Raw genomic sequence first — 25,789 nt, 5'->3', positions numbered from 1 at the left:
CAGTTTGCAAAGACCTGGGTTCTAAGCTCATTTCAGCCGCCCTACACAAGCCAGAGAAAGGTCACACCAGCTTTCTAGACTTGAGAGGAAAGAGGTTGAATGGCATGGCATTCACCTCTTGGGTAAAAAAGTTTATGAACTGCTGGAAACATTTTTTACGTGTGGAAGTGAAGGAGGTAACATTCTTTCTGCCATGAGCTCATTGACATACAAAATCAGTTTTCTTCCAAATGAAGATCCAAAGCTGACCACAGAGACAGCAAATCAGCACCACCTTCAAACAGAACTTGCTTGTCATGAGCAACCAGTGTCCAGCAGTTGACACCAATGCATAGTCCATTTCATGACTTCAGACCTCCATTAAGTCCAGAAAGGTTAAATAGTCCTTTTGCAGCATTTGAGAAGACAAGGAACTGAACAAATTCCTTAGCTCGTTATTTCCATGCTGCTGAAGTTCAAGTTGTGAGAACAAGGAATTTAAGTTTGGTGGCTGTTTGGAAAACTTTAAAGTGGAAAAAAAATTAATCTAAGAAAATCTATTTTTTTTTAGTGAAATAGAAAAAAAATTGAGCACTGTATATTGTATTTTCTTAACTTTTGAGGACAGTTCCAAAAATGTAATTTGGGATTAATGCAAAATATGCTTTTATTGTTTTGGCTCTAAGTGGCCCTCTGTTAGCAGCGGGGGTGGAGCAGATGACCTCCAGAAGTCCCTTCACACCTCAACCGTCCTGTCATTCTGTGAAATGATCAAGTGAAAATCAAAACTTTTCCTAAGTACTTCCTTCCCACCCTCCAAATTAATTTACCCAATTTGGTCTTTGAAGTCATGAGCCCCTCTGGTGTAACATAAGGGATCAAGTATGAGATTCAGATAGAAAACTTTCAAAACCATGGAAATAACACTTTCTCTCCCATTCCTGAGACGTTGCTATTCTTCAGTTTCAAGTACTCTCTCCCCCCCTAGAAGCTGCATCTGCCTTAAATCAACTACTTCATGGGTGGTGGATTTTTTTTAGTTGGTTTTGGTTTTATTCTTTTCAAAGTAAGAGGATATAGTATCAAAGAAAATAGGCGTTGAAGATTTTTATTTCACATAGTCCCTTTTCCAATTTGAAAAAATCAAAACCCCAACCAAAGAAAGGAACACTGCCTAAATGTGCTATGGTGGTATCAGGAAACAAATGCAATGCAGATATATTTTTTTTCCCCTTTTTTGCCACAGGTGAATATTTGTTACACAGTTTCTATTAGAGAAATTTGCACAAAATAACTTTTTTCTCTTATTCCCTTACCCAGAGACCCTCTTTTTCCAGCCAATCACTTACACCCACTAATTGACTTCCCCCTATTGAAAATATGCAAATTAGACAGATGATTGGTAGATGAAATATGTGACATTAATAGGAGAAATTGCTTGTTTTAAAGAGTTTTAACTTAATCGTGTTACTGGAAATCCTTTTAAAGGCTAGCATGATAGGTCTTTTTCTCTGTCTTTTGTTTGTCGTCTTCTCATTCATAGTCTTTCATGTGACTCACAATAAGGCATTGTTTCAATGTGTAATTTATTGCTGTTATCTCCCATAACACCTTGAGAAGAAACAAGATCAGAGATTTTTTTCAACAGAATAAACAGAAGTGAACTCCACTGAATGTCACCCTCAGGGCAACGGGGAAACAAGCTTGAACATGAAGCAAGCACTTCCACAACAATTCAGGAAAATACAGCTAAGGTTTTTTTCAAAGGGATCTAGCTGGAAGAAGCCATTAAATGCAACAACTTTTTGGCAATATATGAAACCCTACTGTAACTCAAACCTGATTTTCAAGGTGGCTTGTATTTTTCCTTCCGATACATCACATGCTATGGCCCTATGCAGCGAAAGCCCCCTCACACACACTTTTGGACAACGTATGTTCTAAAAGTCATTGACTGTTTCTGTAATCTTCTTGCAGCTTTTCTCTTTTTAGCTGCTTGAAGCTATGCCAATCTAAGATCAACCAAAGAGATTTAGAGAGAAAAAAGTTATGGACTGAATTATTTTAAGTAGGATGAAATCTCCTCCATTCGGTGTACAGAATACAGTAGAAGCTTAAAGACATTACAAGGTAAATTTCTCATTTGCATTTTTATTGTATTTAATTACAATTATTGTTGATGGTTCAAAATCTAAAAAAAAACCGCAGAACACAGAGTCTCATAACAAAGTTAAATAAGGGCAATATGTTTCTGTACTGTTCATGATTTTGGCACTGGCACGATAAGGAAGTCTGTTTTTATTTTTGAATGACAGTGACAAAAATCATCACTCCACTGTTTGATCACTGAAGCTTCTTACTTTATACTCGGAAATTTGAAAAATCTTTTGTAACTCTTGCCTATCAGCACAAGCCTACTGAAAGTTTGTTTCCTAGGCTGACAGGTTATCACTACTGTGAGGCTATTTTACTCCATGAAACCCATCTGCTGGTAAACATTTTATCTATCCACTCTGCAGAAAACTCAGAAGCTGAAAACTTGCTTGTATTGGCAACTTCACTCTTCCTTTGACATTTTCCTTGCTTAACACACATACAGGAACAAATGGAGTGAAAAAGCCCCATGTTTGAAAGCTGTAATGCATCCTTTGCTTTAAAAATGCAACGTCACATGCTGAACTTCAAGCCATTTAATGTTTCATGCAGATACCTACTCATTTTGAATATTAATAATAATAAAAAAAAGGTACAGTTACCACTATTAACTCAACTGCTCTTTTTCCTTATAGGTAAACACTGCTTTTCCGGGTAATAAGCCAGGTTTTGCACCTCTATCAGAGACTTACACTAAAGTAATTTAGAGCATCAATGAAGGGCAATAACCAACAATTTGTTTTCAGGAGATAAGTGACCCCCAATGTATCTCAGAATTTTTTTAATGAAAGCACCCTAGCAAAATCTAATACAAACCAGAGGACAAGCTGTGGAGCATTCACCATGACCTGGATTGCAATTTTGAGAAATGCCCCGTAGATATCTCAGCTTCACTCTTAGACATTAGCTGGTGCCATAACTACATTTTTTTTCTACTACATAAGTTTTGACACGTGGGTGGAAGAGAGGAATGGGTGCTAACCTCCTCTTTTGAGTCCTCAGTCAATAGCTTCCAGTTTTAATCCCCAGCTGAAGAATTGAAATCAGCCCACCTTCCTGATACCTGTTTATTCAGACAATGTTACTCTACTTCCAATCTTAAAATACTTTACATCAAAAGCTTTGGTATTTTAAATATCTTGTTCTTAAATTGAATTCACAGATTTTCTTTATTTGACTGCCATGTCAGTGTATTGAAGTATTAAAATTTTAAACAAATTAATGTATTGATTTCAAACCCCTCATATTTTGCATGTAAATAATCATCAGTTGTATAAATAGAATTTAAAATAGTTAGTTACTGGCAGAATCTACAGAATCTCGAAACAGACTTTACAGACATTTTCACAATCCAAAAATTCATTATCTCAAAACCCAGGGTCAACAAGGAAACCTGACTGAAGAGTAAGGGCCGCTCATGTACTGATGGCCAGCCTAGGGGAAAAAAAAATACAAAAAAAAAAAGACAACCACCCCAGAAAACCTCACCCTTTCCTCAATGGCCAGACAAAATGAAAGAAGAGCCTCAGTCTCTAACAACACTTACTTAAACAATCCACCACCACGCTTTTCTTCTTGCATCACCAAGCTTTTGCTGGGGATTACATCAGACACAGGAGCTTTACATAAAGATTTTAAAATGGGTTCAAAATGCGCTGTTTCAATTTTGTGTTACTTTACAGCATATTGCAATAGTCTTGCTCCCTGGTGGCAAATACCTGCAGAGGGAAAAGGAGGACTTCAGCTACTCTCAGTTATTGGAAATTCCTGTTCAGATCAACTGAGCAGAAGTAGTGCTTTTGATCCAAAGTTCAGTTCACAGCAGGGAAACATTTCTCATAGATCAGTTGTTTTAATGGGCTGACTTTATTGCTGCTACATGGATGATGGCAGACTGGCAGGAGGAAGCAAACGCCATGGCACAGGACTGCAGCACTGCTTTAAGCCAGAGGCCAGTAAGAAAAATCCTAAATCTGAATACAATCAAACCATGAACGTATTAATCTGGAACAAACTTTGCTGTTCCTCAATAATGCGTTCACGTACTTACTCCCAGGTCAATTTTATTAACACAAAGACGAAATAATGTACCTACTTCTATTTACTTACTTGTGCTTATTTTTGTCAAAATGTGTTACTAGAATGGGTAAAAGCTTAACCAAAAACTAAGAACAGAATGTTGAGTAGTTTAGTCAGCATGCCTTGAAGGAAACCGTTTATCAGTAGGAATCAAAGACATCCCACTTGTGAAGGTTCTACTATACTAACACAGTCTAGCAGCCCTGCTTCAGTTAAATATTTTTACAAGCACCTTGATTAGAAGAGGGTCCTAAATTAAATTAAAATTTCTTTTTAATCGAGAAATTAAAATCAGGTCAGAGAAAGTACTAGATATTACACACACAATTTGAAACACTCTGTATTTAAGATGTTTGTTCAGCAAACTTCAGAAGCACCAAACAGCTGAGAATCTTTCATTTTTGTATCCTAAGTCAAAAATTGAGCTGCCTAACACTTAACTTCTGAAGAAATGTGGACTTAAAGAAAACTGCCATTGAAAAGCTCAGAGTTTTTCTAAGGCTTAGTATTAATATTTGCTAAGCCGCTCAGTTACACTCTCACAAAGCTGCTGAAAGAAAAAGAGACTTGGTCATTCAGTGTGAGAAGACTTAAGTTTAGGCTCCGAAGGGAGCCTGAGACACGGCATGCTGGAGCGAGCTGCTGCTTTCTTCATGCCTTTTACAACAGTGGCACGATTCAAAGCACAATCACCTCCTCCGCAGAACAGAAAAGTAAGAGGATGATGACTGTAAAGCACTTTTTTCCTTCTCCAACCAAGGGGTTTTAGTCTCAAGGATTTTCTAAACTAGACTAACTAGTGACTAAGGATGAAATAAACTCTGGCTCCTACAGCTCTCTCTCTTTATACAGCGTTGAGGAGAGCAGCAAGTTTATAGCTTAGCAGCCAGCATAAAGCTAGAACAGGCACAATTTTCTCTACAACCTTTACTGATAGGGCAAGCACATGTATAAGTATGTAGTGTTCAGGCATACTAAGTTATTTCTTGGATTAATGTCCAATTCAAGCTTATCTGGTTTCACAAAATATTTTTCTCTCTTCCATTTCCCCTCTTTATTGCCATAGTCTAGCATATGGACAATATGCTGGAAACAAAACAAATAAAAAACCACAAATCTCAAGTTGGTTAGTTCTTTAAACCGGAACAGACTCCACTTTTCAAGGTATCTGTGATATACTCTGATAAATTAAGTAAATCAGTGCAGTGGACAGCACCTGCACAGCACCTTAGAGGTTCACATACCAGAAGTAAGACAGGCCTGCATTTTTGTGCTTCAGGTTACATACCAGTTTCAGGATTTCCCTCAGAGTCTTCAGTGGCCTGTGTCCTAAATTACAGATGCAGTAAGAGATACCTGGCTCCCACCTTCCCCAACAACTCATTCTTATTGGCACTGAAACAAATACAGCAAATCAGATAAAACTGTACCATAAGTCAAAGTGGATATAATATAGCCCTACTTACTGCCGACATTTTCTGTTGTCACACTTTGGAATATCCCTGCACAAGACTAGAAAAATATTTGGATACACTGAAATAAATTCTTACAATTCAGCTTGGTAAAATTTTACAATATTCCTGGTTTCACGGATAAATAGGAAGCTTGACATACATTCACGTGTGGCGTTTTTTTGAAGGGTAGATGGAAAGGAGGAGCAGAAGAGAGCAAGGAAAGCCAGACTCTTCCTCTGGGACAGCAGAAGAGCCTTTACTATCCCTGTGAAGAGCTCCCTAAATTCTGAAGCTGAGATTGTAGTGGCTAGCAGGAGTTCACACAAGGGAGAGCTCAATATGTGAATTATACAACAATTCACAAAGTACCGGGCAAGATTCAGAGTTGCAGCAGTGCCAGTTGCTTTCAACCATTTCTTATAGTGCCATACTGTTACCAGTTAACAGTAGGGTCACAGAAGGGTGGGTTCTTGTCGAATGCTGTTTTAACAGTGTTTTGCAGTAGAAAGGGCTAATGAACCATGGAAGTGAGACGGATCTGGGAATAGTGAGGAAAGCCATGTGAGTATGGTCCAGACAAAGTTATACACCAGCAACAATTACCTGTCCTGCAGGAGAGAAAAAACATGTTTAAAGTGGCCTTTGTTGGGTAAGATCCAGAGTCACAAGTGCGGTCAAAAAAGATATAATACTGAGGTTAGAACAAATGAACAAAAACTCTACCACATGGCAAAAGGCTGGAGTGAGAACAAGATGCCAAACCAAATTCCTTATAAACACCCTGGACACTTGCTAACATTCAAAAGTTTGGTATATTTTAACGGAGCAGCTCTTTTGATTCATGTCAAAGACATGACTAAAAGCTTGCCAGGGCTCATTGCAGTGTTCCTTCACTTTCCATTAGCAGTTTCTTGAAGCATATGACATAGTGGTTTACAAGAGAAAAATGTCAATGCACAAAATTTAAAATTAAGCCAGGCAGAAAGCAAGCATGAAGTTCTGTTTTAAAAAAACAACCCTTAACTAGTACAAAGTTAGTTCTATGGCTACATAATTATCTCTGCAAGATTAAGCTATCTAGTGGATAAGAAATAAAATACAATTGACCTAGGAGAAGTAATTTAACACTAACAGCGAAACGGATTTTCTTAAAAACGGACTTTTGAAGTTCCTGACAGAAGATCAAATAAAGGTCTAGTTAGGTGTGCCTGACATCACAAGAATATTTTTTGATGCTTAAAGAAACATTGAAATGAGTGTTCCAGACAGCATTCAGGTCATTAAGTTGTGAAAATGTTGAAGCGATTAGGGTCATATAATCAAAGTTTAATGAGAAGTCTGAGTTAACACTTTTCATTATCGGCGCAGTACCTGAAATGAATTTGAAAATATACTTTTTGGTGCTTCTTCCATGCCAACTGAAGTACGTTCCACCACTTGTGTCTTGCTCTGGAAAGACCTAACTCCTAAAGGAACAGTTGTTTTTCTGCTCCTCTCCCCTTCATCATTTTTTTTGGATGAAGAACCTCTACCTCCTCCCAACATAAATGGAAGCAAACCAGGTTTAAACATTTAAAAAGATATAAAGGTTTATTAAATGAATCCAGATTTGACAGATATTACATAAATTAAACAGCAATAAAATTTTACTAGGGTTTATGTACAGATCACAGTGATTTTCATTGTGCAATGAGGGCTGACTTTGTAACTTTGAACAGTACTTATACATGTGACCTACAACAAGCAACCGGCAACATACAACGTTAGACCAAGTTAACCTCGCAAGTCTAGCAGTTCAAACTGATTAGGCAGTACACAAACGCCTGCTACCACTACCACTACTTACTACACAACAGAGTATTTATAAAGCAGTCAAGGTTTGCCATAGAAAAGTGCAAAACATGGAAAGTCTGTACACAGTACAGTACAAAAAGGAATCATGCTACAGTCATTGAAAGCTGAAAAATAATTCTATAGCATAGGAAGCACTGCATCACAACTCTTCTGAATGGCAAGCAGATGGGCTGAGAAACAGCCATATCTTAATTGCTTTCAAAACTGCAAAATCCCTGTTCATCCATTTAAACATAGTTTAGTACCTATATTTGATCCATTAACAATGACTTTCTACAGTGGAAGATCACATTAGTTAAAGCTCAGTAGCACACATATTCATTGATCAAGCTAATTTACAGGAAAATCTACAGCATGTTCTCCATTGAAATCATGAAGCATTTATATCATTTGGTTACAAGGCAATTGAGTTTACAATGCACGTTTCTCACTTAAAACCTCAAGTTGGGCAATTAAAAATATATATATATATAAAACTCAAAAATAAAGGCTGTTTTTTAATGTTTAACATTCTCGTTCACCGAAGCAGAATACCAAAGGCCTAAGGGCTCTTGCAAGAAAACACTCCTTATGCAACAGTCTATGCGCAAAAAAACATGTTAACTGAAGCAAACGTAATAAAATGAACTTCAGAGAATACCAATAAGAAAGTGTTCTAGTCTGCTTAAAAAAAACATAAATCCAGAGTTCCTAGTGCAGTGTGTACCCGGGGACTTCTGCATAAGCACTCAGATAGAGAACTATGTCAGTGGGCCATGAAGTCCCAGCAAAGACTTAAAACAAAACAGACTCACTTGTGCAAATAAATAAAATGGGAAGGTAATAACAGCTCATTAAGTTCAAGACTGTAGAGAAAACAACTGATCACTTAAAATAAATCTTCAAAAATGTTTTGGTGGTTTTTTTTAGTTAAGGATTTTAAATTTAAAAAAAATGAAAGCAGTTTTGTACTAGAAAGCATGTTGACGAGGTCAGTAGTTAGGCATATGTACACATGGCTCTGGAAACAATGTAAAATCAATGGATTAGCATTATTAATAAGATTGTATTCATTTCTTCAGTCTCTTATCATAATGAGTGTCAGTGCATCCACTGCCAGCAATGGATAAGATTCATAGAAAGATAATCCACGATCTCCTGTTGTTCAAGCATTCAAAACTTCTAACCACCAATGTGGCACGTTAGTCAAATTCAACTTCATTTCCTCCGCTTTGAAGACTTAAACACAGTGCAGTTTTTAAATTTGAAAAAACATAATCTATTTAGCACACTTGCTTGTTGCAGTATGTACATTTTTAAATAAAAAACTGGTTTTGTAGTACTCAGATTCCATAAAATACTGTAAGCTCACACATTAAAAAAACAAAACAACAAAACAAACCTGAACTGCGCTTGCTCCCCTTAAAGTAATTTGTGTTTTATGTGCTTCAGCTTTTCTGATTGATTTGGAATAACTAATTCCACAGATACAAATACAGTGGACAAGATTCATTTTTTCAAGAGAATAAGGTATTTTTACCAGGTTAAAATGATAATTTTCTATGGATTTTCCTGTATCTCATTATACATTCCTACACAGTATTTACTGAGTGGCAGCTGGGGCCATCAGCTTGTGACACTTGTGTAACATCAAGAAAACTTTGTGATAATCCAGAATTACCACTTTGAGGTATCCTGATTTTGTTTCACATTGTGCATTTTTGCAAAGAGTTATGCAATCTCTTAAAGTTAGACTTTATGAAGAAATAGATCCAATACACTAGAAATTGCAAATTCACAAAAGCACTTCTATACTGTTTAGAGCTAAAAAAAAGAAAATGGAGGTCACTTTTCCACAAGGAGACTCCAGCTGCAGATGTGTCGTAAAATTCTAAGCGTGGTAATTTCATTAGCGATTAGTAGAATGTCTAATTCATAAGCATTCAGGATTTAGTTCAGAAACACGAATCTTTGGCCTACATTTCTTATGGCATTTTCAATCAAAAATGCGGACAGCAGTTTGTGGGAGAAACTGTCTATGCTCTACTTCAACAGCTTTACGTACAGCCAACAGTCATAGTAGTGGAACTCCAGTGAGCTGATGTGCTTTCAAAAAAAAAAATATTTTTGATCTAAATATGATTATTTCACTAAATGTTATCTAAACCCACACCATCTGAAAGAATGTAATTACTTTTTGAAATCAAAGCAACTTCGAAATCAATTCCGCTATGTTAACACAAGCATCACAATATGTAACATGAAAAAACCCTAAAAAAAGATCCTGACTTGTATACAATCTATCTTCATGTTTATGTGTATTCACATACATAGATACATACATACGCACAAACTGATATGTGGTGCTACTTAAAATGAAGCAGTACTGCAAATACTTCCTAAACACAGTGTACTCAAGCTGCTAGAAAGATGTTAGCACAGGATGAAAAAAGAGACTCCTTACATCCAAGATCTGAACTCCGTACATATGGAATTCCTGGCAGCAGAGACTTTAGGACATTTCCAAAAGCAGGAGCAGAAAAATCAAGCTCTCATATATATTCAGTCTTCCCTCTGATATTCTGAAGTGCCAAGCATTCAACAACAACTATTTCAATAATGAAAAAAGTCTGTTATGGCTCGTGCTTTCCATTTGGAGAAGACAACAAGCTTGAGAGAACAACTCCTGTTAAGAGCCAGCTAGAGCCCTTTTATCGGTATGCACTGAATTGCATGTTAACAGAGAGTCTTCGTGTGAGGAAACTCTTTTCAGACAGTGTATAATCACTCAATATCCTGGTTTGTAAAGAGACATCACTGTAACAGAACTTCATAAATTAGCCATTAAGATGCATCTTAATCAACAATAAAACATGCCCTTGTCTTTCTGCTTTCAAGTACTATGGTTGCAAGTGTGAGGCATTGGAAATTTTAGGTACAAATCTTTTTTAAAACTTAATTATTTTTATTTTTTACAAAGAATTATAAAATGTATATAAGATGATGAAAAACTCATTTATCCTTTTAAGATTTTTATTCCTAGAGAACTTCTTGAAAAACATTATTTGAAAAATAAAAATCATAGACTCTGCAAAGTACAAAAATTTACATCTTTGCACAGCTCCTGTGCTTTAGTTGTATTGTATTCATTATATACATATATACTAATTTGTGCTTTTAATTACACAAGTTTAGTATAAACTTATAAAATTAAGTCTATGAGTTAACTATGCAAAAAGGATCTGGGAATAGCAGGAAACTTAACTAAACCATAAATTAAAAAAAAATAATCCTAAAATATACCATTTTAGTGAGCCTACTTCAGAGTAGACTATCAATATTACAATTTACTAATGTCAAATGTTTACAGCAAAAAATTGTTTTTGCCTGCCTCCAACTCTTGAGATATTTACTATATACTAATACTCATATCTGAATGCAGTATCATTCTTATCCACAAAGAAAGTCTTCATTTACGTATGAACTCCATTTTTCTTCAGACTTGCACTTAGCACTTCAATTTCTTTCCAGTTTCTAAGACAAAAAATAATGAAAAAGGAACACAAAATACAATGTGGAGCATGTGAATTGAATGACAAGTATCAAGCTATCACAGTTTTAAGACAGAATCCAGAGGACAGAATTAATCGGACAATGTCATTCCTGTAACTAAGGTCTTCGTTCTTAATATAAAAATCTTGCCATCACATTTCCTCATCTGTCAAATCAATCTAGGTATCTGCTTTTAACACACTATTTTAAAAGTTTTAAGGACAGAAGGACTTAAAGTACGCAAATAACTCTTCATTACTGTAGAACACCAAAACTTGTGAGATAAATTACCTTTGTCATTCCATAAGCCTGCTTTACAATATTTTATTTCAACAGTTTGCTTTATACTATTACTGTGACTCATGTTGGTTTTACAAGCTGTAAGGAAGCATTAATCACTGTTATGAATCAGAAGATGTAATTTCTGCATATGTCTGTCACTACCAGACCTGCAATGTTTTGAAGAGGACTCCTGACCTTTGGACATACCTTCTCCAGTGTAGATGTTGCATTCAGAAGTTCTTGAAAATTTCGAGATCTTTAGGGGGTACCGGAGGTGTCTTGTTCCAGTCATCTTCAGGATAAGCTTCAAAATTGGAAGTATCCCCATCATTGGATACTTTCGGTACTATGGGAGGCTAGTCAGAACAAGCACAATGAAAATGTTAGTACAGTTTCCTCAATGAGCTCCTCTCCATCATATTAAAGCAGACATTTTGTAAAAGACTGATTAAACAGAAGGGGTACATATTTATAAAAGTTCACCTTTTTCACTAATAATGAATGGCATGAGAGAAAGAAGTTTGCAGCAACACAGACGTGTTCCAACACTTTTTCTATATTGCAGCTAAATATTGCTGTTAAAAGACACAATACAGGTACCTATTTTATTTAGCACTCATGTTCTAGCTGCTTTGCAGAGCCAAAGTAACTATTGCAAAAGATTACCACAACTAAGCTCCAAGGCAGCCATTACAGCACAATCTGCCACTCTCCTTCCTCCCTCTTCCCCTCTCCTGTGGCCTACGAGCAAAAAGGAGTGTAATCACATTAGCTTCCTTTCAACAGAGAGTCTTGATAGCAGTGTGGGTAACTGCTTTCTAACTGAACGAAAAAAAGCCTCCTCTTCTCTTCATTGCTTTCAAATAGATTGATTGATTGCTTTTACGGAGACTGAAATGACTAACTTGTGTATGCTTCACGCTACCTACTATGTTTTTTCCTAGCCTCGCAATAAATTCAAGCAGGTAAAGAAATCGCTGCACTGTAAAAACGCATTTCACAAGGATGTCTGTAAAAACATCTTAATTCAAATTGATCTTTTTAAGGAAACTTGGAGGTGCGAAGAGAAATACTGTTTCTTATTTCTTTCCTCAGAGAATCCTTTGGATTTCTAGTATTGCCCCACCAGCTTCACAGTACCTGTTGTTTTTGACTTGTCTTCTATCTACCATCGAGATTACTCTGCCCTTCCAGCCCCAGGCTAGGACATAAAGCTACTTTCTGGAATATTTCATTAATCACAGGGGTTAATGTAGGGCAAACACCTTTTCTTCTCTCAAGGGACATTCATCTCTCTATCCCCTTCTCAGTAACAGAGAGAATAACTATCCTCATGAGTCCAACAAAACACTTTAGGATGGGAAAAACCTTATGGATGATCACCAAACTGGCTAATAAAAATCATACCACAGACAGAACTATAAAGTACAGATAACTGTTATTCTACATCTCCTCAAAAAGATAAATGTCTGGCTTCCGCTAGCTCTGAGATCTTATCTGATCTGTTGGCCTTCTCAGTTTGAAACAATGCCATCACCAGGTTTTCAATGGGAAAGAAAGGGTCCCTGAGGGATGGTACTTCTAAGTCCCAGTTTCGCATGTGGCAGTCACAGTCTCCTGACCCCATGCTTAAGAAAACGTGCAGAATCTGCTCTGGCTGCAGAGGGCTATCTGCTCCACTGTGGGTAATGCTTCCTTCCCCCACCTTCCTGTAAGCATTTCGCCAGGAAAACCAGTTTTGTGAAGCAACACACAAAAAGAGAAAAAAATTAAAAAAATAAAGAGGAAGGAAAATCCTCTACTTTAGATTAACAAAATTATTTTCTCTCTTTCAGCCATTACTATTATTTATATAATACTGATATTTAAGATCTTATCAGGACTGTGATTCAATTCTTCATTTGTGCAATAGGCCAATTCACGATTTTACAGGGGAAATGGAGCACTGTATCCATTATTCCATATTTTCAATCTCTTCATCAGTATGAAATAGAGTGAGATTGTGAAAATTAATACTGAAAAATATAGCCTCGAGAAATGACAAAGTAAATTTCTGACCCAGTTCACATCCTTGCTCTGAAGTATAATTAAGCAGCATCTCGTCTTCTAAGAGCTTAATGTAACCATCACTAAGATTAAGAAACAGTTTTGGATTCATAGTAATCTTAATGCCACTGTGACTCTTTTTTTTTTTTTTTTTTTTTTTTAATAGAAACGCAACACAAAGGATGTTTGGACCTGAGACTTTTGATTTGTACCTCTAACATTCAGTTTTAAATACTATTTGTTTGTTATTCATTTGGTAATATAGTAGACTATCATAAACTTCAGAGTTGAAATACTTATAAAACGTGTTATCATCCAGTTTGTGTTCTTTGTGGATTTGTGTAACCAGAATTTACAGTAAAGAATTTGAAAAATGTGACTTCATTACAATAGATCCACGTAAAACATCAACTAGGTGTAGCAATCATTAAAAAGAAAAACAACCTATGCATTTAAAACTATGTAAACTTTTTTTCTTTTTTAAACAAAAAAAGTCACCGACAGGTTTGTGTAAGGATGATGTCTACAAGAATACATCAGGAACATTTTCATCTCTTATCTATTTTGCAAGAACTTAATTTAAGATATCTAGCCAGAAATTCATTGTAAGAAACTAATGCGAAGAAGAAGAAAACCAAACATTTAATTGGTACTTGATTGCCTGCATATGGCAACCTATGTTACTGAAAATCACTGCTGTAAGAAATCGTAATAATTAGAACTTTAAGGAAGAAAAGAAAGAAGGCAGTTTTACTTCCAGAGGACTTGACAAAGCATTTTGCAGGGTTGATAGCTTTTGCAAACATCTGCCCTCATAGAATAGTAGAATTCAGTGCTGTTAAAAGGTATGTTAGAATTACATTCATAAATCCTTCTCTCTCACCTTCCCTATTCCTCCTACTCCCATATGCTTTACATTTTATTAAAGCATTTACCTGAATTGAACTTGGCACCAAAATAAAATTTAAAGCCCAGAATAAAATACTTCCACGGATATAAGGGCAATGAAAAATAAATAAATAAATAAATAAATAAAACCAACAAACCACCAATCCCCTCCTTCCCCCCAAACAAAAAACGACCTACAACAACTAATTCCTTACAAACTCCTAAAACTTATTATTAAACTTTTTATTAACTAATCAACTTCAGCAAAATAAAGCATGGGGGTTTTTTAGATATACAAAAATACAAGTAGACATTCAGATAATTAATTTTCTGCATTGTGAAAGGGTAAAAATGCATGTAATTATTGATGTGTGCATATACACGCATGCTCATACACGCATATAAACACACAGACGCGATATGCACCAAAACCTCCACAGACCAGCTTAAATGAACAATGATCTCTCGTTGTGATGTCCTATGTAGTATTTTGGAGGAAATACCTTTAGTCTCCTTTGAGGTACAGCGTCCCAATCTATAGACCTGAACCATCGATGTCTCTTCACATCATCTGCTCCATTCTTTAAAGAAAAAAAATCAAAATAAGTATTTAGCAAGTTATATGTATGCCAAAGCATCTATTTCATCATAAGAACTGTGGCATCAAGGCAGACTAACAGTCCCTCTAACCCTTTTTCGTTTCTCAGGTGATAATCATTAGAAGATTCTACAGGATAAATTCATAGTACTATTTCCCTAGCAGATCCCGAGCTCCAGCAAGAAGATCCACATTTTTTTTAGCAGCATTCTCCTGACACAAGGGAGATCAACAGCCACAAAAACATTCACTGCAGTTCTATTCATTTCTGTTTTCTCCACCATTTTAGAGAATACCTCTTATTCGGATATACTTTCTAATTCTTACACTAATAAAAAAACATAACTGAGGGTTGATGGTGTCTTAAATAAAAATCATGTCTGGGAAGCAAGTAGTTCTATCAAATATTACAGACATTTAGTGCTGACAACAAGAGGTTCTCAGTACTGTTACAAAAGTGTGTATATAAAAACCATTTGTTTTCATTTTAGATATACAGTTAAAGATGTATTTGCCTTGTAACAATTATTTTTTCTGGGCTGACTGCTTTGAATATGTACATAAAGAACGAAAATGTCTTCCCCCTCGACCCAGGATGAAGCTTGGTTCAAGCACAGACTTATTCTCAAGGCATTAAGCACTGGGGAAAAAACAGCTGGTTCTCAGTCTGAGGCCTGATCACAGCACAGTTTTAACGCACGGCACTCAAGCTCATACCTCATGCAGCTCCATAGAAGGAAGCATACCGGACGTTTGTTTTTTTTCAGATTTATATGGAGTGGGACTATCCATGCTCATATCCAAAGAGGCAACAAGAAAAGTAATTTATCACCTAGTTCCCTCAAAAGCAGATCTGACTGAATGCTTCATCAGAAAACGCCCAATGGGATTTAAATCTTTTTAACCAACTATGATTATGGAAAAGAATTAGACTTAAGACTGACCTGCCATCCACACTCCAAATCTCACTTCTAATTAGAACTATTTTTGATTTTGACATTTTAGCTAATTGTAGGGAAAAACCCCCAAACAAACCAAAGCAACCATAAACTAAAAAAACGCCAAAGCTAGCCAAAAATATTTTCTCCAAATCTATGTTTGAATAAACCAAGGTTTTGCTTTTGTTTTCCTTCAAAACTGCCAATACATAGCAAAGGTTTAACTGGTTAATAACTTTCTAAATGTTCAGCTTATGAAAGTTTGGTTTTAACCCTCCTGCTGCCCTCAAGAAACACTGCAAAGAATTCTGAAGGATAAGAAAAACATTTGTTTCCTATATTTTTTTACCAGTATAAGTTTGTGCCATAAAAGGCTCTGAAAAGGAACTTTGGACAGCGGGTTCCAGCATCTATACTTATATTGGTCTGTTGACCAATTGGTCTGTTAATTCAACCTTGTGCTATGTTCTGCGTTACACCTAACATTTTATACTGACCTTCATATTTCCTAATCGTCTTGTCCTGTCAACCACAAGCAGCTTCTTGATTAGGTCTCTGCAGAAAAGAAAACATGTACTCTATTAAACAAAAGTAATTCATATTTGACTGTCATACAAATGTTACAGAATACGAACGTACTTCCCTTTAACAAGCTAATACTGTGTATAATTTACTCATTCATGTCCTTCATATTTTAGGACACTGAAGAGCAAATGATAAAAAGGAATAACCTGTTCTAAAAGGAACTTGCAGAATTCTTGCAAGTTCCTTTTAGACTCTTTCAAGAAACACAGAGGAAAAACTTTCTCTCTCTCCCCTGCCCCCCCAGGTAGTACCATACCTTTCTTTGTATTTTTGTATTTTGTTGGGCATTCCAAATCTCAAAATGGATCTCAAACCTATTTGGCAGAATGCAACTCTAATATATTTTTAAAATACAGATAAAGCTGCACCCTCAACTATATACACTGACAGCTAAATTCTCTGGCAGCGAAATATTAGGAGAAACCATGGAAGAGCTAGTCATCTGCTTAAAACTAGTAACATCTGTAAGCTTTAATTTCATTGAAAATGAAAAGCTTCCGCTGACATTGCAGTTCATTGAACAGTTCCACATAAAGCTAAATCAACATTTAAAAAGATGAACAGAAGTTTAGAGACATAAAGGACTTCCATTTTAACAGCAAAGTACTTTAAACATTAAGCAACAAAAAGCTCCAACATAAATCAAAGTGAGTATCACAATTTATTGAGTTAGCTTGACTACTTATGAGTTGAGAGAAAAATCTGGCTTCCCATTTCTACAAGCAGTTATTTTTTATCTCAAACATTATTTTGCTATTTATTTTTAGAATAATAGCATTTTGGTCTCATTGCATAAAGTGGCAATGACAGGAAAGAAGAAAAGTTAAGCCATCGTTGTTCTTTCTACAAATAAACCTGAGAGATGCAATACTGCATGAAATGCTAGGGATCTACAGAGTATGGCTAATTCCAATTTTTAACTTTGCAGAAGGTTTAAAAAAACCGAACAGCTTTATTTACAGTAAAGTATGCAAACATATTAAAGATACACCTGCCTCTCTCCATCTCTAACACCTACTATCCGAAAACAAAACCACTACTATGTCACCTACCCTTGAAATCACAAAAGCATATGCACCAAGAATATATGAACTGAGAGGGCTAGACTGTTTGAAAAGAAGTAGTATTTGGCAGAAATATAGTTCTAAAATTCAACTGGAGAAAATATCCAATTGCCAGATAAAAGGAGAATAAAAATTCACGGTAGAAAGCAATTTTTAAAATTCTCATGATCATTCCAGCCAATGAATGTTTGTATTAGATTAAATCACGTGAATGACTCCTTTTACAGTCACCTTTGCAGAAATACCTCCTTCTAGTTCTTCACGGAGAAGACTATTCCTTAAGGAGAAGGCTACAAGAATGGCTATAATCAGACTAATCAGACTTTAAAACAAAAGTAGAACTGAAAAGAAATCCAGAAACCCAAAACTAGATTCACAGGCTATATGGCCAAAGATAAATCATGGAGTTTCTTATTCCTATGTAATCAGAAAACATTTAATGGATCATTCTTTCCTTGCTTCAAAAATTCATCGTAGAAAAGAACAGTTAAGGCATGAACTTGCTTAGTCATACTGTGTTGTCACTAAAGATGAAGACATTTGCTGCATTCAATAGAACAAATATGTATTAAATTGAAACAAGTAATAGATAGTTTAGTGCTTCTTTATTATATAGTTTTGAAAGAATAATTTAGAAATGATCATGTTAAAGTCAATCCAATAGAAATGTTGTTGGATGTATTTGGGGAATGAAATTCTACATCAAGGTCTTTACAGATCAATAATCATTAAACTGCTGTAGTATTGATGTTTCATCTGGTATTTTCCAAAGCTGTCTTTACAAAGAACAGTTAAAAAAAAAAAAAAAAAAAGAAATTACTTATGAACTCATTAGTGGCCAAAGAAATAGATGGAGCATAATAAATACTCAGGTTTTATCAGAAATGAAGTAACACAAAACTCTGCTAGACAGTCTTATTTTGGAATTTCTAGTTGGTTAATTTATTATCATCGTGGCAGAAGCTGGTCTTTGGAAGAGATGTGAACAAATGGTCAAATGTGGCAAGGAGTTCATGTATACAGGACAAAGGACTTGGAAAAACATCTGATCAAATTGCAAGGCGCCTAACAAAAGGGACACAGTAGAGAGCAATGAGAAGAGATACTAACTCAGGCCAGAGCAACAGCGCTTAGACAAGACACACTGCAGTTGCACAGCACAGTAAGAGACAGGGAACATCTAGAAGGTATCATACAATTCACTGGCAGACATGTCTAGACTGAAGTGCAAAATCTGCATATGCATGCTTACTACCATAACTAGGAAATTTTAAGTGTCTTCTGGATAGTAGAAATTAGCATTGGTTTGTGAACGTCGAGCACAAACAGAAGTTAACAGCATCTCTACTTTTAAACGCTTTCACCATGTTAGACAAGTTGCTAGTGATAATAACTCAATTTGAGCTGTTCATCTTCTGGTCACGCTCTTGTACTTTAGTGCACATGATACTATGTGATACACTCAGTTTTCTTCCTAAGACAGACTGGGTTAGGAAGCTCAGACAATAAGACTACACTAAATTGGAAACAGCATCGAGACAGTAAGGTAAAACTGTTAAGAACAGACACAAATATGAGACAGTAATCAGCCTAAGGTGAGGTAGACATGCGTGATTCAGTGCACCTGATGGTTCAATGGAGGCTTAAAAAGTCCTCCCCAAATGATTATTTTCTGCAAGAGAATTCATAAAAGTTCACAGAAAGTTGGACAGATTTCATAAGATTTGTTGTATAACATTTTATCTATTTGCCTAGTGGTGACAGTAAGCAATTGCCATCTCCAAGGTTACTTCTTCAAAACAACCTGAATAATTATCCTGGAAATGTAAGAAAAACTTCCTGTCCTCACTCACTCATCTCTGCTTCTGAGAAGAAACTTCATGTTTAAAATTGCACTTCCTCTGTTCTAATGTTTACTAACAATTATTTCAATCATGGAATTTTTAAATAGGGAAAAAAGCATTTAATCTGCAACATACCTGTAACAATTGCAAAATACTATGAATAAAACCCACACATACATATATAAGACTGCATATTGAACTGTGGCCCTACTATCAGAAGTGGAAGTCGATTTTACACTGGAACTTCTGAAGTATCAGAGAGTTCATTCAAGTAGTTATGTCGAGAGTCATTTAACTGGTGCGTATGCATACAAAGGAACAGTTTAGTGTTTGCTTCCTGCTCTTCTAATTTGTACTCATATTAAATTATCTCTTCATATTTCTTCTCTTTGCTTTCTTCCAGGCACCAACCAATGAGCTTTGTACAAGGTGGGAAAGCATTTAATGTTCCAAAAAAAGAAAAGTAAAGTAAAAGAGCAGAAAAGTAAGAGAGGCAGATACTATCTTAGAACTGAATCTCCAGCTTGAAGTCTACCAAACACATAATTTTACTTGGACTGTAAGAGTAAACGTAACCTAAAATATTCTCCAACATCGTGTTTTAGAAAAGCAGAATCTGTCATCTGGTCTTCTATGAAGATCCTTTAGAAACAGTGCTCAGGAGGTTTTTAGACTATAAAAGACAGTGTTGGGAATCATGGACTTACTTCACATATAAATCCAAATGCCTCGGGAAATCTATTTTGCCAGCAAGAATCTTCTGATATATACCAAATGGATTGTCATCAAAAAATGGAGGAAACCTATTTTAATACAGCAAATTTTTAGAGGTTAGAAAAAGAATTTCTAAAAATCTTATCAACAGTTTTATGCTACAGTAATTCCCCTCAGAAAGCATTGATTATATAGTTCTTTTTGGTAGGGCACCATCAATCAAACACTAACTTGAAGAATAACTTAAGTTAAGGCTGCTACTGCAAAACTGAAAACATTTTTGTACACAAAGCATTGAATACAGAATTAAAATTGAAGTATTACAAGAGAGAGTTTTGTTACATTAATACAGTAAAGATATCAACTATGTAACAAATTTTCAGCGTTAAAGTAAAAAATGCTTTGCCTGTATCTATAAAACCCAAGGCTATTCTTTCCAAAACAGCATTACCACTTTTGATCTTCTCCTGTAACTGCAGGCATATCCTTATTCACCAGTTTCTACCTCAAGCGTAAAGGACCTTCATATGAATAGACTGTCCATTTCATTATTTATTGTACGTCTTGAATTCAAATATATGTTTTGTTAGAGAAGGTTTGAAAGAGATAAACTGTTCAGAACTTGCAATTCACTCAAAGTGCAGCTGCCTTTCTGTGTTGGACAGTTAGAGCACTTATTTTGAATATCAACCATATTAATAATGTCCAACCACTATTGCAGTCCAATGCTTAAAGTATTTTTGCATGTCCCTAACGTTCTATAATTACTTTCTAAGAGAACTTAACTGCTTGCGTACACACACAAATACAGTGGTGGTGGCTTTGGATATCACTGGTAGCACAAACAAGGGTGAAAACAATGTTTCTTCATTTCATATTCTTTCCTTAATTTTATGATACCCAAACTAGCTTATTTCTTAACAAGTACTATACATTATTTCCATTACGTAAGTGTTTTCAGGTGTACTAATTTCTTCATCACTCAGCTGATGGTCAAGCACATTAGTATGTCCTTTGAAATATGGTAAAATTTGACCACAGACAAAACCAAATTCTGTCAGAATAGGTAAGTAAAGCTGTCTGTATGCATAAAGTAAAAAAAGTAATACTTCAAACACAGAAAAGCCTGACAAAACTATCTGGCTAAGGAAAGTCTGAAGAAAATTTGTTGCTCTTGTTCAGAACGCCAGAGTAGCTTCATTATGAAAAACTGAGTAGTATCAGTTAGAAAGAAACTGGAAAATATATGTTTATAAATTCCTGCTTTGACACTAAAGAACAAGGAAGATGACTTCGACATTTAACATGCATAAATTTTTCCCACAACAGAGAGACTATCATATAAAATTTCTTTTTCAGTCAGGCAACATTATGTCCTTCACATTCTCCAAGCAAGTTGACAAACAGTACATTCAATTTCCAATTTTGTATTTTTAATTAGATATTAGCACCTATGAATGCATAAGGCAATTAGAATGAGACTTTGTAACTATGTATTACAAAGGTGCCAGCTGCAGTAAGCAGACTGATATGAAATGCAAGGGTTTTTTCCCCTCCATCTCCAAACATTCTGTACACTATTAAGGTGTGAAATCAAGAGGAATAAGAGGTATGTATATGTTTTCACATTTTTACGTATGTTTAAATTGCTCTTTGCTTTCTGACTTTGAAAATCTGAAATTATTATGTCTACAATTCTTGAGGGAAATTTAAATCACACTTGGCTATATAATAATTTAATGGCAATACTGCTTAAAGTACACTTGAACTGTATGCAAAATGAGAACAGCTTTGGAAGATTACATACGTTTCTTACGAACAAACCAAATAACTTGACTTTGATACTGCTTGCAAATGTCAATCTGCAACACAGCACAGATTTTAGACAAAACAATGCAAGTATTGTGCTGGAAGCTACCTAATAAATCAACAAAAAAACCCCTGAGTTTCAGACTGTCTTCACACCATAACACAAATACAAACAGCTGCCTTTTTACCACCAACTGAAGCTTAAAAAAAAATAATAAAATCTCTGTACATGGGACAACAGCTGCAAACCATTCCTTTTGCTAACTGATGCATAACAATGGCACTAACGTTGGTCTCAAAGATAACAGATAGTTTTAGCACTGAAGAAGAGAAGTTGTAAAACCTCAAGGGAAAACAGACAGGTCTGAGAACATGAAACTGTCGACAAGCAACCTTTAGCTACCTAAGACCACCACATCACAAAAGACCACCAAAGCAAAAACAAAAAACACAAACCCCTCATTAAATGAGAAAATTTAATTAGCTACACATCTGATGACCTAACATATCTAACATTAAACAACAAGTATATTTTCCTCTAAGGTAGATTGTAACAGAACACATTTACTCAAAATAAATAGCTCTTCCACCTCTTTCTATTGACAGTTTGTTTAGCTTGCTTAGATTAACTCTATGAAGTTGGTATCACTAATCTATTCTGTAAAGACTTTTTCTCACCTCTGGTTCTCCTTGCTCTTTCCCCTTCCTATATTTTACTATCTTGAAACTAAATGGGACCTTTCCTTAAACCTAGTATGCGGAAAACTAGAATTCCACGGGCCTCTAGAGATTAAGTTAGAGAAATAAGACACTGCAGAACAGGAAAGTGTGGTTTTGTTTGTTTGTTTTTAGAGAGATCATTTCCTTATGCACACATCTACCAATTCTTTTCAATTGCTTTTGGGGTTCAGAGAGAGAAACTTCAGGAAATAACTACCAAATGTCTGAAGTTATTTACTTGCAGACCATAACTTAGTCTTGAAGTCATGTTTAGTTCACCTTCAAATAATTTTCATAGTTCTTAAATCTTCTTTGAATTTCAAGGAATAAAGTTACCTAGGACTGTTTTTGCATTAATAGCCTTGATAGCAAATACCAATCCACAGCCTGAGATGGTGAGGAAAAGTGTCTTAAAACGCTACTGCCAACAACAGTGAAAAGCTAACAGAATGCCAAACGCATATGCCCTATGTGACAACCTGCCCTTCCTAAAGAAAACACACACTAGCCACAATTCCGGTCCCACCTTCAGCCCCCAAAACCTCAGAATCTTAAAAATCCTAAGCAAGTAATATCTACCCCTCTCCCAAAAAAACAAACAAAAAACCCCAAAACCCACGACACCACAAAACCTCCCAACAAAAAAAAAAAAAAAAAAAAAAAAAAAAAAAAAAGGCAGTCAACCAAATAAACTTGGGTGGAGTCTTTATCCCGGCTTTGGATAGGGATATAAAAAACAGACACACCCAGACACTATGAAATAAAAAGAAGCATCCAAGCATTATGAAGAGCCTATCTACACAAATACAGTAACAAAAAAACCTTACAAAATCACTTGCAGGAGACAGCTGCTCTGTCAATCAGCCTATGTAAGATCTCAGTTGCCTTTTAGAAATGTGTAATTTATCTCTATTGGCTAAGATTCTCTATAGCCACAGTGTTTATATTAAGCTTGGGGGAATCCAGGTCTCATCACTTGAGCCAGAGTGTCAGGACATAGAAGATCCTATGCAGAAATGATTGCAGCTGCTCCCTTTTTTTATGAAGTATACCAGTCATACTTCAGTGTCCTGCAGTCTTGAGGTCTCATTGACTACAGAGAGATGAGATCTGGCTTGACTGTCACCTGTAGTCATTATGCTAACATTGGAAACCATGTTTCTATTATTGCTTTAGCAGAGAGAATCCTATCAACATCTCTAAAGCGCGGAAAGGAAAACCGCCCAGTATCCACTTAACACTGAGACCACACAGACCAAAGAGAGTGGTCCTACCAAAACGCGTGGCAGGACAGTAAATCACTCAGACTACAGCTGGGAGACTGCAGCACCTGCGCTCATGTTACAGCACCAAACACTTTTATCTACAGTCTTCCTGCTGTCTAGGACTAAGATTAGTGGCAACAGGCTGCTGGGAATCTCTTGCTCCTTTCATCCTTCTGAGGAGGACTCCCGTGACCAACTTGGGCTGCTCAGCCTTACAGGGTGCACTGGCAGAAAGGTGAAGCCTGGCCTCTGCACAGATCAACCTACATAAAAAATGACTTTTTATTAGACCAGTCAGACAAGCCTGCCCCGGTCAGTAGGGAACTACTAGTACATTTTTATGCTTTTTCTGTCCAGAAATTGCCTTGAGATTCAAAGTAAATGCATATGCGAGCCTTCAGGAAATTGTGAAAGTAAGCGGTGGGCAGCAATTCTGTCCTGGGATAAAATTTTGGTGCTACTGGGTGAACTTCTTCACAGCAAACACATGGGATGGACTGGAGCTCTGAAGTGATCATCCATCACGGGAACTATCTGCTCAGACAATCTGACGAGCTTGTCCAAACACCAGAAGGGTCAAAGTCACCCTGAGCTGAGAGTACTGTATACAGAAAAAGGAGGAATAAATCCATGCGAGGATGTTTTTGTTCCAACTTGACTCTAGGGGGCTCTCTATGGCCAGAATGAAAGGCCATAGAGGCAACCGATACGCACTCAGGGAGCGAGAGGCACAGAGAGCACTGGGCCTGGTACCGAAAAGTTCTAACAACTATGACACCGAAACTGATGAAATATACGCCATTTCTTCCAAAGCTATGAAAGCCTTGCTTTCACCAGCGTTTGTTCTACTGCACCAACCATGGCAAAACCGATTTCTTTCGAAATTCCCACTTTTTTTTTTTTCCTCAAGTACCTTCAAAAGTTACAACAAAGAAAAAAAAAAAAAAAGGAAAAACACAGGGATGCCTTGCTCAGTACACAAGCAGATTTTCACATTCTCCTGAAAGCAGTTATTTTACATAAAATAGTATTTCTTTTTTGAAATCAGCACAAATTAAGACAATTACTTTTACCTAATACTTAAAAGTCAGAAATACTCAATTATATGAATGCCAGTAAGCCTTGCTTCAGTTTCAATTTGTATCTTTTTTAAACACTGCTTATCAAGCAAATTCCAAAACATCAAAAGTAGCGTTTCAGCTAACTGATTTCTAAATAGACCTTTTAAGCTTTTCCCTGTTCTTTTTTCTTTGGTTTAAAGAAAACCAGTGCTCAGTAGTAATCCAAGCTGTACTAATAAAAGTCTTCAGTACTTGTCACCGTGCATTTCTACAGACTAAAGCTCCCACTGCAAATATTTCACTATGCTACAAATTAATTACAGAAGTTTCAAAGAAAACTGGTTGTCCTCTTCTTCGCACTTTAAATATAAAGGATTTTACATATAAAAATCTAAACTTCAACAAAAACTGTTTCCAAAACAGATAAGGAAAAGAGCAGCTGTTGAAAGTCTTACATAAAAAAACGCCAAGAAACAAAACCAACAAATCCAACACAATAAAAAACCCAGTAACAACAGTGATACATGTTCTTTTATACAGCTCCCAATTCCTTTCTTCAGAGGCAGAAATGAAACTGGTGTACCAATAATAAATTTAGCCCAAATTTGCCATTCCAAATATCATAAACAAAACTGGTAAAGAATCCTGTATTACTGTATTACATCATATTGCTGTGATATAGTAATCATTATCACTTACCCTGACAACATCTCAAATATGAGAATTCCTAGGGCCCACCAATCCACAGCTCTTCCATGGCCTTTGCTTTGTATAACTTCTGGTGCAAGGTACTCAGGAGTGCCACAGAGCGTCCACGTCCTGGGAGGAAAGGAAGAAAAAAACATCCACAAAACAACAAAACCAGACTGAAGTGAAACCAAAATAACAGTTATACAAAAAATCCAAACACACACATAGGGAGAA

The 25,789-nt window shown here is 36.0% G+C and overlaps 1 protein-coding gene across 2 annotated transcripts in view; it reads right to left on the bottom strand.

Moving 5' to 3' along the window:
* Positions 1 to 10,473: 10,473 nt before the first annotated feature.
* The window catches only part of PRKX (protein kinase cAMP-dependent X-linked catalytic subunit), a 57,699-nt gene continuing 42,383 nt past the window's right edge, over positions 10,474 to 25,789 (bottom strand). The window contains exons 4-9 of one of the 2 annotated variants that reach the window (XM_074607047.1): positions 25,565 to 25,684; positions 20,004 to 20,099; positions 16,301 to 16,358; positions 14,771 to 14,848; positions 11,541 to 11,689; positions 10,474 to 11,033 (exon numbers count right to left, since the gene is read on the bottom strand). In XM_074607047.1, coding sequence (XP_074463148.1) covers positions 11,564 to 11,689; positions 14,771 to 14,848; positions 16,301 to 16,358; positions 20,004 to 20,099; positions 25,565 to 25,684 — 478 coding nt within the window. In that variant the 3' untranslated portion in view covers positions 10,474 to 11,033; positions 11,541 to 11,563. The remainder of the gene's footprint in view (positions 11,034 to 11,540; positions 11,690 to 14,770; positions 14,849 to 16,300; positions 16,359 to 20,003; positions 20,100 to 25,564; positions 25,685 to 25,789) is intronic. The other variant, XM_074607057.1, reaches the window with a different exon arrangement.

This window comes from Larus michahellis, chromosome 1 (genome assembly GCF_964199755.1).
Source record: "Larus michahellis chromosome 1, bLarMic1.1, whole genome shotgun sequence".
Lineage (NCBI taxonomy): Eukaryota > Metazoa > Chordata > Aves > Charadriiformes > Laridae > Larus > Larus michahellis.
The sequence above is the reverse complement of the archived record's forward strand: the minus strand, read 5'-3'. Positions and strand labels throughout refer to the sequence as shown.